The sequence below is a fragment of the Tenrec ecaudatus genome, chromosome 2 (assembly GCF_050624435.1).
Source record: "Tenrec ecaudatus isolate mTenEca1 chromosome 2, mTenEca1.hap1, whole genome shotgun sequence".
Classification (NCBI taxonomy): domain Eukaryota; kingdom Metazoa; phylum Chordata; class Mammalia; order Afrosoricida; family Tenrecidae; genus Tenrec; species Tenrec ecaudatus.
This window is the reverse complement of record NC_134531.1, coordinates 34,786,982-34,802,397: the sequence shown is the minus strand read 5'-3', so window position 1 is coordinate 34,802,397 and position 15,416 is coordinate 34,786,982. Positions and strand designations below refer to the sequence as shown.

At 41.8% G+C, this 15,416-nt stretch overlaps 1 protein-coding gene across 1 annotated transcript in view; it reads left to right on the top strand.

Moving 5' to 3' along the window:
• NADK2 (NAD kinase 2, mitochondrial) overlaps positions 1–15,416 on the top strand; it is a 52,598-nt gene continuing 37,182 nt past the window's right edge. The window contains exon 1 of the mRNA XM_075540937.1: positions 1–412. Within this exon, the coding sequence (XP_075397052.1) occupies positions 140–412 (273 nt within the window). The 5' untranslated portion in view covers positions 1–139. The remainder of the gene's footprint in view (positions 413–15,416) is intronic.

Below are 15,416 nucleotides of genomic sequence, written 5' to 3'. Positions count from 1 at the left end.
GGCCCTCACCCCCCTGCACTTAACCTCTGCCCGCCCGGCGCGAACTTAGTCTGGCGCTGCACGGGGCGGGCGGGCGCGCGCAGGTCGTCGCGGAGCGTGGAAGCGAGAGCCCGTGCCGGCAGCCCCCGCCGGGCCTACGATGACTTGCTACCGAGGCTTCCTGCTGGGCAGCTGTCGTCGCGTGGCGGGCGGCCGGGCGGCGACGCTGAGGGGGCCGGGCGCGGGAGGCCCCGCTGTGCGGCCGCGGCACCTGGGGCACGGACAGCCGCGCGAGCTGGCGGGCTGTGGCAGGCGCCCGGACGGCGGCTTCCGCCCGTCCCGGGTGGTGGTGGTGGCCAAAACCACCCGGTACGAATTCGAGCAGCAGCGGTACCGCTACGTGGAGCTCTCGGAGGAGGACCTCAAGCAGCTGGTGGGTCCCCGCCGCCGGGCGTCCCCGCGCGCTAGCTGGACTCGCCCGGGGCCCGCTCCCTTAGCTCGGCCGCGGCTTAGGGGGCCGGCGGGGTCCCCTCGGGCGAGACCGCTCGGAACGACCTGGCCCCAGGCGTCCCCGATGCCCGGCCTGCCTCGCTGGCTGCTCTCCCCCAACCAAACACACTCCCCACGGCTTTCCGCGGGGCTTCCCCTCGCTCTTCTGCTGGAGGGAGGGAGAGGATCGCTGTTCGTGCAGACCCTCAAGGTGGGGGCGTTTGGAGGAGCTGTCGCTTCGGGGGGGCGAAGCGGGGCTTCAGTAGGGTGCCACAAAGTGGGCGTGGTTGGGAATTCACTTGTGCCATCGCCCCCCAGCCCCCTCCCCGCGCGCTCCCCCACAGGCTGCTTAGGAAGACCGGGAAGATTCAGAAAAGTGCAGGTTAGCCCCAAAGGAGGGGCGAGACCGGTAGGTTGAGATTAGGATGCTCCGGAAACCGCTTTTCAGGCCACCCCAAGATAGGGGCTCTGGGTGGGTGCCACGAACTGCGCGTAGAGGGCTATGGTAGAGCGGACACACCCCCTTTTGCTGTGCCGCGCTGCCAGGCCTGGCACAATCCAGGAAGCCCGTTTGCTTGGATCGTGGTCAGACAGGGTCCTAACAATGGTTTCTTTAAACACTTGTAGCATTCGTGCTGGGCAGAGAAAGGACGACAATTCTATTTGAATTTGTTATTAAGTAGTAAGGTCCGAGAAAGGGCTGGTAAACCGTTTAATGTGTGAAATAAAGTACAAAAAACTATTTAGGATAGATACTAATGTCTCTGCCAATCCATCCAAGAAAAGGATTCTGATTATTTTCTTCCTTCCCATATCTTTTGAAGCTTCTGACTCCAAACTCCCCACTCACCCATCAATTTTAGGAAAAGCTGTGTAACTCCTGCTGTGAACATGCCCAGAAAACTCTCCATTGGGAGTCTCTAGTTATTGGCACTGTGAACCTAAAGGCTTGGAGTTAATTTCTTTAGGACCATAATATAGTTTAAATAATTCTGCACAAGTGTAGTCAGCCTGCTCTAAACTTAAGGTTTGTAATCTTTGTTCAGCTAAGTTATTTTGTAGAGGCATTGCATACGTTGCTATGCAACTTTGTTTATCTAATGCACTTTCAGTGTTAAACACCTTGTTCTTCATGCAAGCTTATGGAAATGTCTTAGGACAGTTTAAAATAGTGCACTCCAGTGGCATGTTCAGTGTGTTGAGTTTGGGCTCAAGGGGTTCTAGGCCCTGGGTTCTGCATGGTGAAGTCTCGACCTCCCCTGGGCCTCATGGGGAGAAATGATCCTTTGTGTGTAGGACTGTCCATTTTCAAAAAGGAGCCCGGGTGGCATCGTGGCTATGTGTTGGGTTGCTAGCTGCAGGATCAGCAGTTCCAAACCATCAGCCGCTCCATTGGTAAAAGACAAGGCCTTGTGAAGGGTTACGGTATTAGGGGCAGTTCTACCCTTTTGGTAGGTTCTCAGAATCACTCCACAGCCGTGTTTGGTTTTTCTGGTCAGTTTTCAGAGTGCTTTTACCTTGTTCAGTATGAGACCCTTTGGGTTGGACTTGATTGCTCCCAAGTCCTTGCTAGTGCTGGGATTTTGAAACTGAATAACTTTTTCAGAGCCTCAAGAAAACAGAGTGGCATGAGGTTTACCTCTTTGACCTCTGAACTAGATGGCCACTAATAAAAAACTTTGAAAATGTAGGTGGATCGATAAGGCTTTCAAAGTCAAACTACCTAGTCTACCCACCCTGAGCATCTGAAGAGAAATCTCCACCAGGTCAATATTTGTCTATGCCTAAGTAAACCTGTTCAGGATAAGAAAGCTTTGAAGTAAACCTCTGAGTCTGTAGAACACACACGTGGATAGTCACTGGGCAGTAGAATTGTTTTTATGTTGTAATTCCAATTACATTTTATTAGATTGTCCATAACTGATTAATGTATATTAAGACTAGTATTAGAATGGAGTGATGTTGGGTGGAATCTACACCAGAGATCAAAATGGAACAAAGAATACTGGGCTTGAGAAGAGAAGCCATTCTAAAAAGGGCTTCTAGGGTAGTAGTGGGGAGATGACCATGATTATTCAGTATATTGCTGGAGTAAGGGATGCTAAAATATATGATTACTTGAACCTTCTGGTACTCTGCCAGCTATGTCTATAGTGTCATGGAAACCTGAGGTTTGGGATCATAGCGTTTATTTTTGTTGTAGTTGTGGCTGTTAAGTTGCAAAGTAAGTCTCTATTAGGTTAATTGTTAAAATGGGAGCAACAGATGTGGGCTAGAGTGCCTGGGGTAATTTTCCACTCTGAAATCTGTGACTTTGTAACCTTTTGGAAGCTTAAGAATCAGAGGAAATAGTTCTTAATTGATTTTAAACCAGTAAGGAATAAATAGATTTGCATCCTCAAACTAGGGCAAAGTTTGACTTTTACTTATTCCTTTGTATGGCTTACCAATGCTTTATTTCTGTATATTGCTTTCTCACCTTTATCCCGACTGGTTAGTGACTTTTTTGCAAAGATTTTACCTCTGCTGACTCTTGGCTTTGCAAGGGTTAATAAGGCTATGTATGACTAATTTGCATCTTTAGAGATGGAACTGTTAGGGAATGTGGAATTTTTATGAATGTGATTTTAATGAGGTGTTCCAGAAAGTTTACAAATTAGACCTATAGATGAGCCAAGGTTGATTTGGAAAGGGTTAGGCTACTGGAAACATACCCTTTGTCTAAATGAAGAGGTTTGAAGATAGAATGAGTAAGAAGCCAGCAATTTCTACCCCGCCCCCAACTCTATTCTAAGTCTCGTGACTCCAGAGGCAGTTCTTTTTTATTGGTTTCCATATTTAGTTGCCCCACCCCCACCCGTCTTCAGAATTACTTTCATAATGGGAAGAATAATTTTATTGGGCAGTTTCTTCTATTACTGGATTACATTACTTCTACTTTTTACCTTTTGAGTGTTTTGGAGGAAGCATGGAGTGCTGGGAGTTAGTTGCTTGTTGGTTTTTCCTAAAGTGGAGTGGGTCAGGTTGTAGTTTGGGGCATATAATACTTTTGATACGTGGTTTGCATTAAGTATATTGTGTGCAACGTGAGTATTTATCAACTTTGAAGAACATGACCTGGGCACTGCCCTGCTTTTCCCCAGCTCTGCTTCGCTCAGATCTTCCGACACAGTCACCAACCAGAGTGGTCTATCTAAAGTGAACATCTGGCCAGTTCAGGCCTCTGCTTAGAAGTCCTCACAAGCTCCCTGGGCATGTGAAAGGAAAGGGGGAACATGCAGATCCCGAGACTTCAACCACTGAGACAGTTGCGAATTCCTCTTACCTGCCTTCCTAAACCAGGCCCTTCATGTTTCCGGCCCTCTGGCTGAATTCCAGGGATCTGCGTTTGAACAGCCCACAGGTTTGCCAGTGGCACCTGCTCACCCTGCCAGCGCAGGCCCAACCTTAAAGATCCTCATGTGCCTAGTAAGGCCCTCATGACCTGGCTCCTGTCCACCTCTGGAGCTTCATTTTTGGTGGCTTCTTGCGTTTCACTCTACTTTCTGGCAATTATCAAAGTACGTTAGTTCTCATTAGGCTGTGCTGATTTCACTTCATTTCAATTAAAATGGATGGAGAATACATTAAAACGGTTCAAAATAAAAAAGACTAGAAGGTATACAATGAAAAATCTTTAATCCTTGTCACTTGGCACTCAGTTTTTATTCCTGGCAGTAATCAATGATAGCAATTTCTTGTATTTTCTTCAAAAAATAATTATGCATACAAGTCAATGTAGCAATATATAGATATATTTTTTCTTCCCTCCTTCCAGTCTCTGATTACTCATGATAGCATGCTATGTGAGTGAGTCTTTAAAAATACTACCTGTGGAGGCTGCCTCCGTAAGGGTCATGAGTCTCTTTCTTTCTTTCGTTTTGTTTTCCTCATAGTATACATCGTATTCTATGTGCACTTGCCTTAATTTATTTCACACTTGTGCAGTAGAGTTGGTTCTAACTCCTAGCGACCCTGTGTACAACAGAATGAAACACTGCCTGGTCATACGACATACACACCATTGTTTCTTTGCTTGAACCCATTGTTGCTGCCAGAGTCAACCCATCGCTCTCTTTCACTGACCCTATACTTTTCTAAGTATGCTCTCTCCTGAGAACATGTGCAAAACATGTGAGATGAAATCTCAGCTCCTCACTTTTAAGGAACACTGGCTGCTGCTCATAAGACATATTTCATTGTCCATCTTTTGTATGATTCTGAGGCGATTGAAAATGCCTTGACTTGGATCCGGCACGTGTCCTCAAAGTGACATATTTGTCCATCAACTCTTTGAAGAGGTCTTGTGTAGTAGATTTGCACTTTGCAATATACATTTGGTTTCTTGACTGCTGCTTCCATGAATGTTGAGTGTGGAACCAAGTAGTATGAAATCCTTGACAACTTTAATAATCTTTTCTTCATTTAGCAAGATTTTTTTTTTGGTCGAGTTGTGAAGGTTTTGTTTTCTTTACATTGAAGTATAATCTGTTGGCATTAATATTTTATTAAATCCATTCTGCAGTGAATGACATTTGTGTTAGTTCATACATGTCTGAAATAAGCTCTAAATAAATATCTAAAAGTAAAAATGCTGAGTCAAAACATGCATTTGGTAATACAAAAACAAAATATAAAATCAAGACCAAACCCACTGCTATCCAGTTGATTCTGACTCATGTGATCCTTTAGGACAGAGTAGAATTATTCCATAAAATGGCTGAGACTATAAATCTTTTTAATAACAAGTTTTTGTTGTCTATTAGGTGGGGGTTTACATTTCAGGTCATTGATTTAGTATTCGACAGGTTAAACTGATAAACTTTTAACAGGTTAATTACCGTATATACTCGTGTATAAGCCGCGATTTTCAGCATATTTTTTGTATTGAAAAACTGGGGTTTGGCTTATACACAGGTCAGTGGTACCCCAGCGAGGACAGCATCTATGATGAACTCACACCAGCTGAAGCTCTGCATTGAGATATGGATGATGATGAGGAATCCAGTTTTTAAGGATATTAACTCTTTACATTTTAGCTTGGTTGCTGATTGAACTCGGGGAATAGTACTCTTAAGGTATCATTGTTGATACCTTATTGTTTTTGTTGACCCTATTTTCCACTTACTGTGCTGGTTTACTAATGTTAAATGACTTGTCCTTTTTTTTATGTTTTTATTTTAAATAAATATTTAAATACATTACCCCTCTGATGTCTCAATTTTTAGTAATTTTATTTTCATTTGTTTTGATTATTGAAACTCACCAATAGCTTCTGCATTTTCCACCCTAGGCTTCTACTCGAGTCAGTCAGTTTTTCTGGTTTCTAGGTACCTCTGCTTACGCTCGGGTCGGCTTATATTTGAGTATATACGGTAGTTAACAACTAATAACACCCCCCCACTATTTTATTCTTCACCTACTCCTTGATTTCTCTTTCCTCTAATGGACCAGCTCACTGATCAAACCCAAACTCACTCCCATCAAGTCATTTCCAACTCATTGCAACCCTGTAAGAGAGAGTAGAACTGCCCCTTGTGAGCTTCTGAGACTTTTAACTCTTTACAGCAACAGAAACTTCATCTTTCTCCAGCAGAGCAGCTTGTGGTTTCAAACTGCTGATTGGTATGACCTGCTGACCTTCTGGTTAGCAGTGCAGTGCTGAACCCATCATGAGGACTCTTTGATAGTACAGTGCCAAATTCCCGCCACTCCCTGCCCCCTTATAGGCTGTACTTATGTATATTTCTACCAGTAATGCATGGGAGTGCCTGCTTTCTCATAACACAGCTTATTAAACTTATGAATATTTGCCAATTTGTGGAAATGCTGTTTTGGGGTACTATGATTTTTTTCCCCTCTGCATCCCTCTGTCTTTACTTTCAAAGATGCTCTAGTGGTGCAGTGTTAAGCACTTGGCTGATAACCAAAAGTATATCAACTCACCAGCTGTTCCAGAGGGAAAGATTTGGTAGCCTGCTCCATAAAGATTTAAAGCCTTGGAAACTCTTGGCAGTTCTCTCTGTCTTGTAGTGCCCCCCACCCACCCACTCACACACATTTACTTTGCATTGAATGTTCCTCTCCTTCCTTCAATACCTACTCCATGGAACTCAGGCTCAGAGTACACTTTCAGGAAACCAGGGATGATAAACTTGCTGACCTTCTTTGGCCACCAATGATTGGGTTAGTTATTCTTTATATCTTCTTAATACTTAGCTTTTTATACTTTCTATATTAAGAATATAATCCATGATTACTTTCTTCTGACTGAATCTTACTTCACTTTTGCCCTCACCTGTCTCCCTGAGACCCCCTACCGATACACTAAAAATATTGGGAAATCTTTCTGAGGCGCTTTAAGTAATTTTTCATTCTTTTCTCCTGGCTTAGGTACCAGCTTTCTTTTGTTCCATGGCCTTATTATCAGCTGTCACTCATCCAGAAGTACGGTTAGGCTGCAGAAAGCTTAAAGCATAGGTTACCAACATGGGTTCCTTGAAGGGGATTTGGTAACTACTTATACTCAAGATAAATTAGCCTGGGCAAAAGTTGAATTTTATTTGAACATAGGAGTGTTCTTTCCTTTTGGAAAAAAGTTAAAAGTTCTAGGAACCACAACTTGTAAAACAGAATTATAAAGATGTAGATTGTTTGAATAATATCAGTGCTGAAATTCCACCATTAAGCGTCCGCGACCAATGTATTTTAAAACCCTCATTGCCAAGCTTCACTGTGTATCAGGATTACCTGGGGGAGGATTTTAAATTTGCAAGTATATGGTCATCCATAAGACTAAACTGTATAAATATTCACTGTGGTGTCTCCCCTTATTTTTAATCGTATGACTTAAAACAGAGCAAAAAATATTGATGCACATTAATATCTTTTCAACTAATAAAGTAGAAGATGGCTTTATTTCACTATCACTAAACTTTGGTAACATGTAAAAGAAATATGTATTCCAATATACCAGTAAGTTTTCCACTTGTTTCATGACTTAGGGAAATTAGTTATTATTTTTAAAAATAATATACCATTATATGTGGATTGCGCTTGAAATTGGGACCTTTTGTACAGCATTTGCATCAAGGAGGGCTCACCCAATTGGTTCTCTTTCACATAACTGTAAATTGGTAGAATTTAGGAACTGATGAGTGATAGACTTGACCTTGTGACTTAAGCGTCATAATTACATTTTTGTGGTCCTACGAGTCTTACACTTCTCAAGGAAGACTAAAATGCACTCTTAATGTAGGGTTATTAGTAGTATGTGGCTACATGGGAATAGCATAGTGGAGGATACCTACATTAAGAGCAAGGAACATTGGTGGCATAGTGGCTTACACGTTCAGCTGCTGACCACAAAGTCAACAGTCTGGCACAGCAACCTGTTAGCTATTAATACCTTAATACCTGCTTTTAGAACTGCAAGCTTGGCAGTTCAAACCTACCAGTCACTTTGAAGGATAAAGATGAGGTTGTCTGGTCCCTTAAAGATTTACAGTTTCTGAAACTTTGTAGGGTAGCAATGATTTGTATTTTGGCTTGGTTTTGGTGTATGTGGAAAGTAATTTAAAGCACTATACTATTGTCATTGTTAGGTGCCGTAGAGTTGGCTCCTGCTCATAGTGCTCTCAGGTGCACAACAGAAGTCCTGCACCTTCTTCAAATTCATTGGCACATTTGAGTTCAGTGTTGTAGTCACTGTGGCTCCATCTTGTTGAGGATGCTCTTTTTTGCACACCCTTCACTTTAATAACAAGGTATACCTTTTCAAGTGACTGGTCCCTCCTGATAACATGTTCACAGTATGAGATGAAACCTCAGCATAGCCTTGCTTCTAAGAAGTTTACAGACTGTTCTTTCAAAATAGATTTGTCCCATTTTTGACAGCCTAGAGTCTATTCAGTTATCTTAGTCAATGCCACAATTCAAAAGGCATGGCTTTTTAGGTCCTTATTTTTTTTTATTAATAAATCTTTTTATTGGGGCTCATGCAACTCTTATCACAATCCATACATACATCAATTGGGCAAAGCACCCTTATACATTCGTTGCACTCGTCATTCTCAAAATTCACCTTCCACTTGGATTCCTGGAATCAGCTCGGTTTCCATTCCCCCCCACTCCCCCGTCCCTCCCCGCTCCCCCTCTCCCCGATCCCTTGATAGTTTATAAATAATTATTATATCTTCTCTTACACTCCCCGGCATCTCCCCTCACCCACCTCCCCATTGCCCATCTCCCAGAGAGGAGGTTACACATAGATCTCCAAGATCGGTTCTCCCTTTCTATACCCCCTTCCCTCCTGGTGTCGCCACTCCTACCGCTGGTGTTGAGGGGTTCGTCCGTCCTAGATTCCCTGTGTTTCCAGATCCCTACTGCACCGTTGTACATCCTCTGGTATAACCAGGTCCGTAAGGTAGAATTGGGGTCATGATATTGGGAGGGGAGGAAGCGTTCAGGAACTAGAGGAAGGTTTTGAGTTTCATTGTTGCTACACTGAACCCTGAGTGATTCATCTCCTCCCCACTACCCCTCTGGAAGGGATGTCCAGCTGTCTCCAGATGGGCATTGGGTCCCCATCACGTACTCCCCTCATTCACAGTGATGTGATTCCCACCGCCTTTGTTGTTTGAGTTTAGGTCATTATTATTATTACTTTTGGTTTCTTTTTAAAGTTTGCTTCAGATATTTTATTTATTTATTTTAATCATCTTATTGGGGCTCTCACAGCTCTTAAAACATTCCATACATCAATTATTTTAAGTATATTTGTACATATATTCCCATCATCATTTTCTAAATATTTACTTTCTATTTGAGCCCTTGGTATCAGCTCCTTTTTTTTCCCTCCCTCCCACCCCTACCCTCATGACCCCCTGATAACTTATAAATTATTATTGTTTTCATGTCTTACACTGATGGCTGTCTCCCTCCATGTTTCTGTTGTTCATCCCCCTAGCGGGGGGTGGGGAGGGGGTGACTATGCTTTAATCATTGCAATCAGTTCCCCCTTCCTCCCCTTCTCCTCCACCTGCTCCCTACCCTTTTGGTATCACTACTCTCAATTCTGTTCCTGAGGGGTTTATCTGATCTGGATTCTGTATGTCCTAAGCTCTTACTTGTACCCATGTACATTCTCTGGTCTAGCCAGAACTGAAAGGCAGGACTGGGGTCATGACAGTGGGGGGATGGGGGGGTGAGGAAGCCTCAAAGAGCCAGAGGAATATTGTGTGTTTCATTGGTGCAATACTGCATCCTGGTTGACTCATCCCTTTCTTGTGACCCTTCTGTGAAGGGATGTCCTATTGTCTACAGATGGGACTCTACTCTGACCCCCCTCATTCTCAACAATATATTTTTGTTTGTTTTGGGTCTTCTGGTGCCTGTTACCTGATTCCGTTGACACCAGATACTCACACAGGCTGGTATACTCCTTCCATGTGACCTGGTTGCTTTTCTGCTAGATCGCTTTTTGTTTAACTTCAAGTCATTAAGACCCCAGATGCTATAGCTTTTGATAGCTGGACACCATCCACTTTCTTGACCACATTTGCTTATGCACCTATTATGTCTTCAGGTGTTGGGAGGGTAAGCATCCCAGAATGCCAGCTTGTTAGAACAAAGTGTTCTTGCATTGAGGGAGGGCTTGAACAGAGACCCAAAGTCCATCCACTTCCTCAATAAACTGTCATATATGGATAAATAATAATAATATATGTATACAGGCCAATACCTCTATTTTTATGAATTAATATATTTACATAAGTGCACACATATGTTTATATTAGGTCCTTATTTGTTTCTCCCACGACTTTTTTGTTTGTCACACTGGTGGCTTGTCTGTTGTTCTGATGCTGGGAACAATATCACTGGTATTTCAAATAAATAATAAAGGATAAAAATGGTATTTCAAATAAATAATAATGGATAAATTGGAGGCTTTTCCAATGGCTTCAATCTGAAATCACTCAAGTGTGCAAGTAAGATGTATTAATTATTCTTGCTGATTGGAAGGCTATAGTTGAAAACAAAGAAGGAACAGTAGCTGGAAAATATGGCCTTGGTGAAATGAAGCAGGAGATCACATCAACAGTGCAGAAGGTGATTGTGCCCTTGGTATTCTCCAGATGACCATAACTGACAGCATCTGAGGGAAGAGACTATGGAGCAGCTCAGAATCGGCCATTGAAACAAAGCTAGGGGCCATCTGCAGAGCATCATCAATTGTTCATATCGAAGTTCATGTTGAAGCTGGAGAAAATTAAAGCAAGTCCACAAGGCCAAAATACAACTTTGAGTACATCTCACTTGAGTTTTGAAAACATTTCAAAACAGATTTGACATACTGAACACTAATAACAGAAGGCTTGATGAGTTGCTGGGTGACATCACGAAATCAAAAGGTCATTAAAAGGACAGGAAAGACAAAATCAAAGTAGATGTCAGAAGAGATTCTGAAACTTGCTCTTAATCGTAGAGTAGCTAAGGCAAGTGGGAGAAATGAGCCAGTCAAGGAGCTGAAAAGAAAATGTCAAAAGGCAACTTGAGGAAACACAGTAAAGTATTATAATGAAATGTGAAAACACCTTGCATTATTACTTTTTTACACAGGTGTTTTTATATGAATGATCCTGAAAAGGATTCTGTCAAAATTACAAAGTAATAAGGATTCTATTTTTTAAATATTGTTTTCCATTTTATTGTCTCTAGGGTAGACTATAACCAAACCAGACATCTGTCCAATCTCTAAAATAGGATATATATCACACCATTGAATTTCCAGATTACAGACAATAGTATCCAATCACTTTTCGTTTGTCAGAACAAGATATAGTAGAGGTCTTCATTTTACTTGCAAACTTGCTTTGATTAAGCACGTATGTATGTAATGTAATGAAGTAATGAAGTTGGGGGTGGTAAGATGGAAGGTGGTAAAAAGGCAGCTCATACAATGAAGGCTGAAGAGGAGAGCGGATTACTAAACTAAGAACCATTTACTGAATTAATCTTCCGGCCCCTCCATATAAATTTTCAGAGAGGACTGTAAGGAGGCTGCAGTAGAGGGTGCATCCTTGGAAGAAGAACGCACTCAGCATATCTTAAACTGAAGAAAAACTCAAGTCTGGAGTAGCAATATTGAAAGAATCAGCAAAATGTGGAACGATACAGGGAGCCTCAAAAGAAGATGGAAAGAATACAACCACTGTACCAAAAAGAACTACGGTATTCATGCATGTCAAGAGGTATTATGTGGCCAAGAACCAGTGATACTAAGGAAGAAGTCCAAGCTACACGGAAGGCATTTCTCAAAAACAAGGCTCCAGAAATTGACCAAATACCAATGGAAATGTTTCAACAAGCTGATCAAACAACAAACACTGTCACTCATTTATGCCTGGGAATTTGAAAGACTGCTACCTTGCCAACTGACTGGAAGAGATCCACATTTGAACCCATTCCTAAGGAAGGGTAACTCAACAATGTGCAAATTATAGAACAGTGTATCACTGATACTATTTGCAAGTAAAAATTTTCAGAAGATCATTCAACATCAGTGGCAGCAGTATATTGAGAGGGAGCTGACAGATATTCAGGCTGGATTCAGAAGAGGATTTGGAACAAAGGGTGTCATTGCTCATGTCAGATCAGTCTTACCTGAAAGTAGAGAATAACAGAAAAATGTTTGCTTATGTTGTATTGACTATGCTAAGGCAACAGATTGTGTGAATCATATCAAACTATAGATAACCTTGAGAAGAATGAGAATTCCAGAATGCTTCACTGTGTTCATACAGAATTTGAATGTGGATCAAGACCAAGACAAGGGAAAACTGCAGCAGGAAAGGTGTGCAACAGGGTTGTAGCCTCTCACCTTACTATTCAATCTGTATGAAAAACTAATCAGAGAAGCGGGATAATATGATGAAGAAAGTGGCATCAGGATTGGACAAAGACTTATTAACAACTTTCATTCAATATGCAGATAACACAACTTTGCTTGCTGAGAGTGAGGAGGAATTAAAGCACTTGCTGATGAAGATCAAAGATTCCAGCCTTCAATGTAGATTACAACTTAATGTAAAGAAAACCCAAACTTCACCACTGGACCAATAGGGTAATATCATGATAGAGAAAAGATAGAAGTTGACAAGGATTTCATCTTATTTGGATACAACATCAGTGTTCATGGAAGCTGCATTCAAGATATCAGATGAGGCATTGCATTGGGTAAATTTGCTGTACATGGATTCTATGAGGTATTGAAGAGAAAAGATTGAGCATTAAGATATGCTTGAACAGAACCCATAGTATTTTAATTGCCTCACGTGCATGTGAAGGTTGGACATTGAGACATTGATGCATTTGAATTATGGTGCTGGCAAAGAGTATTGAAAATGTCATGGACTGCCAAAAGAACAAACAACTCTGTCTTGAAGTACAGCTAGAATGCTCCTTAGAAGCAAGGATGGCGAGACTCATGTACTTTGGACATGTTGTCAGGAGAGACCAGTCCCTGGAGAAGGACATCATGCTTGGTAAAGTAGAGGGGCCGTGAAAAAGAGGAAGACTTTTAACAAGATGCTGCAACACTGAACTCAACCACAGAACAAGTCTGAGGATGGCACAGGCCTGGGCGTTGTTTTGTTGTATGGAGGGTCTCTATGAGTTGAGACTGATTGGTAGCACTTAGCAACATTTATTGCTTAACTTTTGCATGCCTATCAGTCTATTTCGCATACTACAGTTTGGCTGAGATGCACCTTAGTCTTCAAAGTGACATCTATTCTTTTTAGTTTTTTAGTACTTTTTGAGGTCTGTTGCCGCAGATCTGCCACTTAACACATTGTTTAATTTCTTGACTGCTGCATCAATGGGTGTTGATTTTTGAATACAAGCAAAAGGGGATTCTTGACAACCGTAATCTTTTCTGTCTATCATTATTTGTATTGATCTAGTTGCAAGGACTTTTGTTTTATTATGTTGAAGTGTAAAAGTTTAATCCATACTGAGGACTGTCTTGTATAATGTTAACCAAGTGTTTTAAGCCCTCTTCACTTTCAGCTGCTTTGTATCATCTGCATATCACGGGTTGTTCATGAGTTTCCCTCCAATCCTGATGCCGCATTCTGCTTCATAATATTCAGTTTCTTGGATCATATTATTAGCATACTCATTGAATGAGTATGATAAAAGGATACAACTCGGTACATTTATCATCTCGTTCTGTTCCAACTGTTGTCTCTTGATGTATGTACAGGTTCCACGCGAGCACAGCGAACTGTTCTGGAATTTCCATTCGAAGTGTTTCCATGATTTTTTAATGATCCATACAATTGATTGCCTTTGTGTAGTTGATGAAAACAAGTTAACGTCTTCCTGGTAGTTTCTTCTTTCAGCTAAGGCCCATCTGACTTCAGCACTGAGAAGTAACCCCGGTTGCAGAACCTCTTTTCCGTCCAGCATGTAGACTTCAGAAATGCCAGAGACGGGTTACTGTATTATTAAGAGTCAGTGTGGGCTTGAAATTGGACAGCACAGCAGCCGCAGGCACATAAAGGACATAGATTGGAGAAATGCTTTATAGATAGAGCTTTTGAATGTTACCACGGATTAGCTGTGATGGATTGACACAGTGGCTGCAGCAGTGGGCTCAAGCACGAAACCATTGAGGGGATGACACAGGCCTGGCAGTGTTTTAGCTGTAGAGATTTTGTGTGGGGAAAATGACAGTTACATGTAGGTTTTTATTTTGTTAACCATATTACCATGGGGCTTCAAAACTTGGTGGAAATTTACCATTATTTTTCCATTCTATTTCCCACAAGTTTTTTGAAGCACTCTCATACTAACTGACATTGGAGCAAATTTGAAAGGGAAGGAGATGTATAGTCAACTTTAGGTGGATTGGGGAATGTATCTCTGGGTAGCTGTAAAGCTAGGCATTTGAAGAGGAAATATAGATTTCAGAGCCTCTGGCTATACATTGTAATTAAAACCTCTGGGCTGGAGTAATAACTCAGAAACAAATGTAGTGCTGTTGGGAGTGTGAGTGGGGGAATCCAAAAATGTAATGTCAGTGTAGAAAGGAGGTAGGCAGGGTTGAAGTGAATGCAGACATAGGGAGAGAACGATGGGGAAAGCATTGGTGTGAGCCTGGGAGAATAAGTAAGAACAGAAATGATCTAAGATATATAAGTACATTTAAATAATTTTTTAAAGCTCATTGTTCTAATAAGACTGATCACACTGGGTTAGCAGTTCATTTTCTATTTGTTTATTAGGGGTGACTAATAATGAGAGAAAGATGTGACAGCTTCTGTAAAAATTTCAGTCTTGGAAAACTTTTGGGACAATCCTCTCGTTCTGTGGGGTCACTGAGTTGAATTTGAGAATTTGGTGGCATAGCTCTGGATGTGGAGGAGTGGGTTGGGAGTTGGCAGTTCAAATCCACCTTCTCTGCTAATGAAGATGATGCTGTGTTCTCCCATCAAGATTTACCGCCTTGGAAACCCTGTTGAACAGTTCTGCCCTTTCCTACAAGATAAGAATCGACTTGTCAGCAGTGTGTGGGTACCTTTTTAAGGACATCTGAGTAACGCTTTTGTTATGGTTGTTATTAGGTGTCGTCCAGCTGGTTTCAACTCTTAGCTACTCTGTGTGTAACAGAAAGAGACACTGCCCAGTCCTGTGTCATCCTCACAATCATGGTTAGGTTTAAACCCCCTTGTTGCAGCCTCGGTTTCAATCCATCTCCTAGATGGTCTTCCTCTCTCTTGCTGACTCTCCACTTTACAAAGTGTAACTTCCATTTCCAGGAGAAACAGTGTACTTAGTAAGTGAGTATGCTTAAGTTTGGTCATGCCTTGTGAATTTTCATACCAAGAGTTTGTGGAGTATGT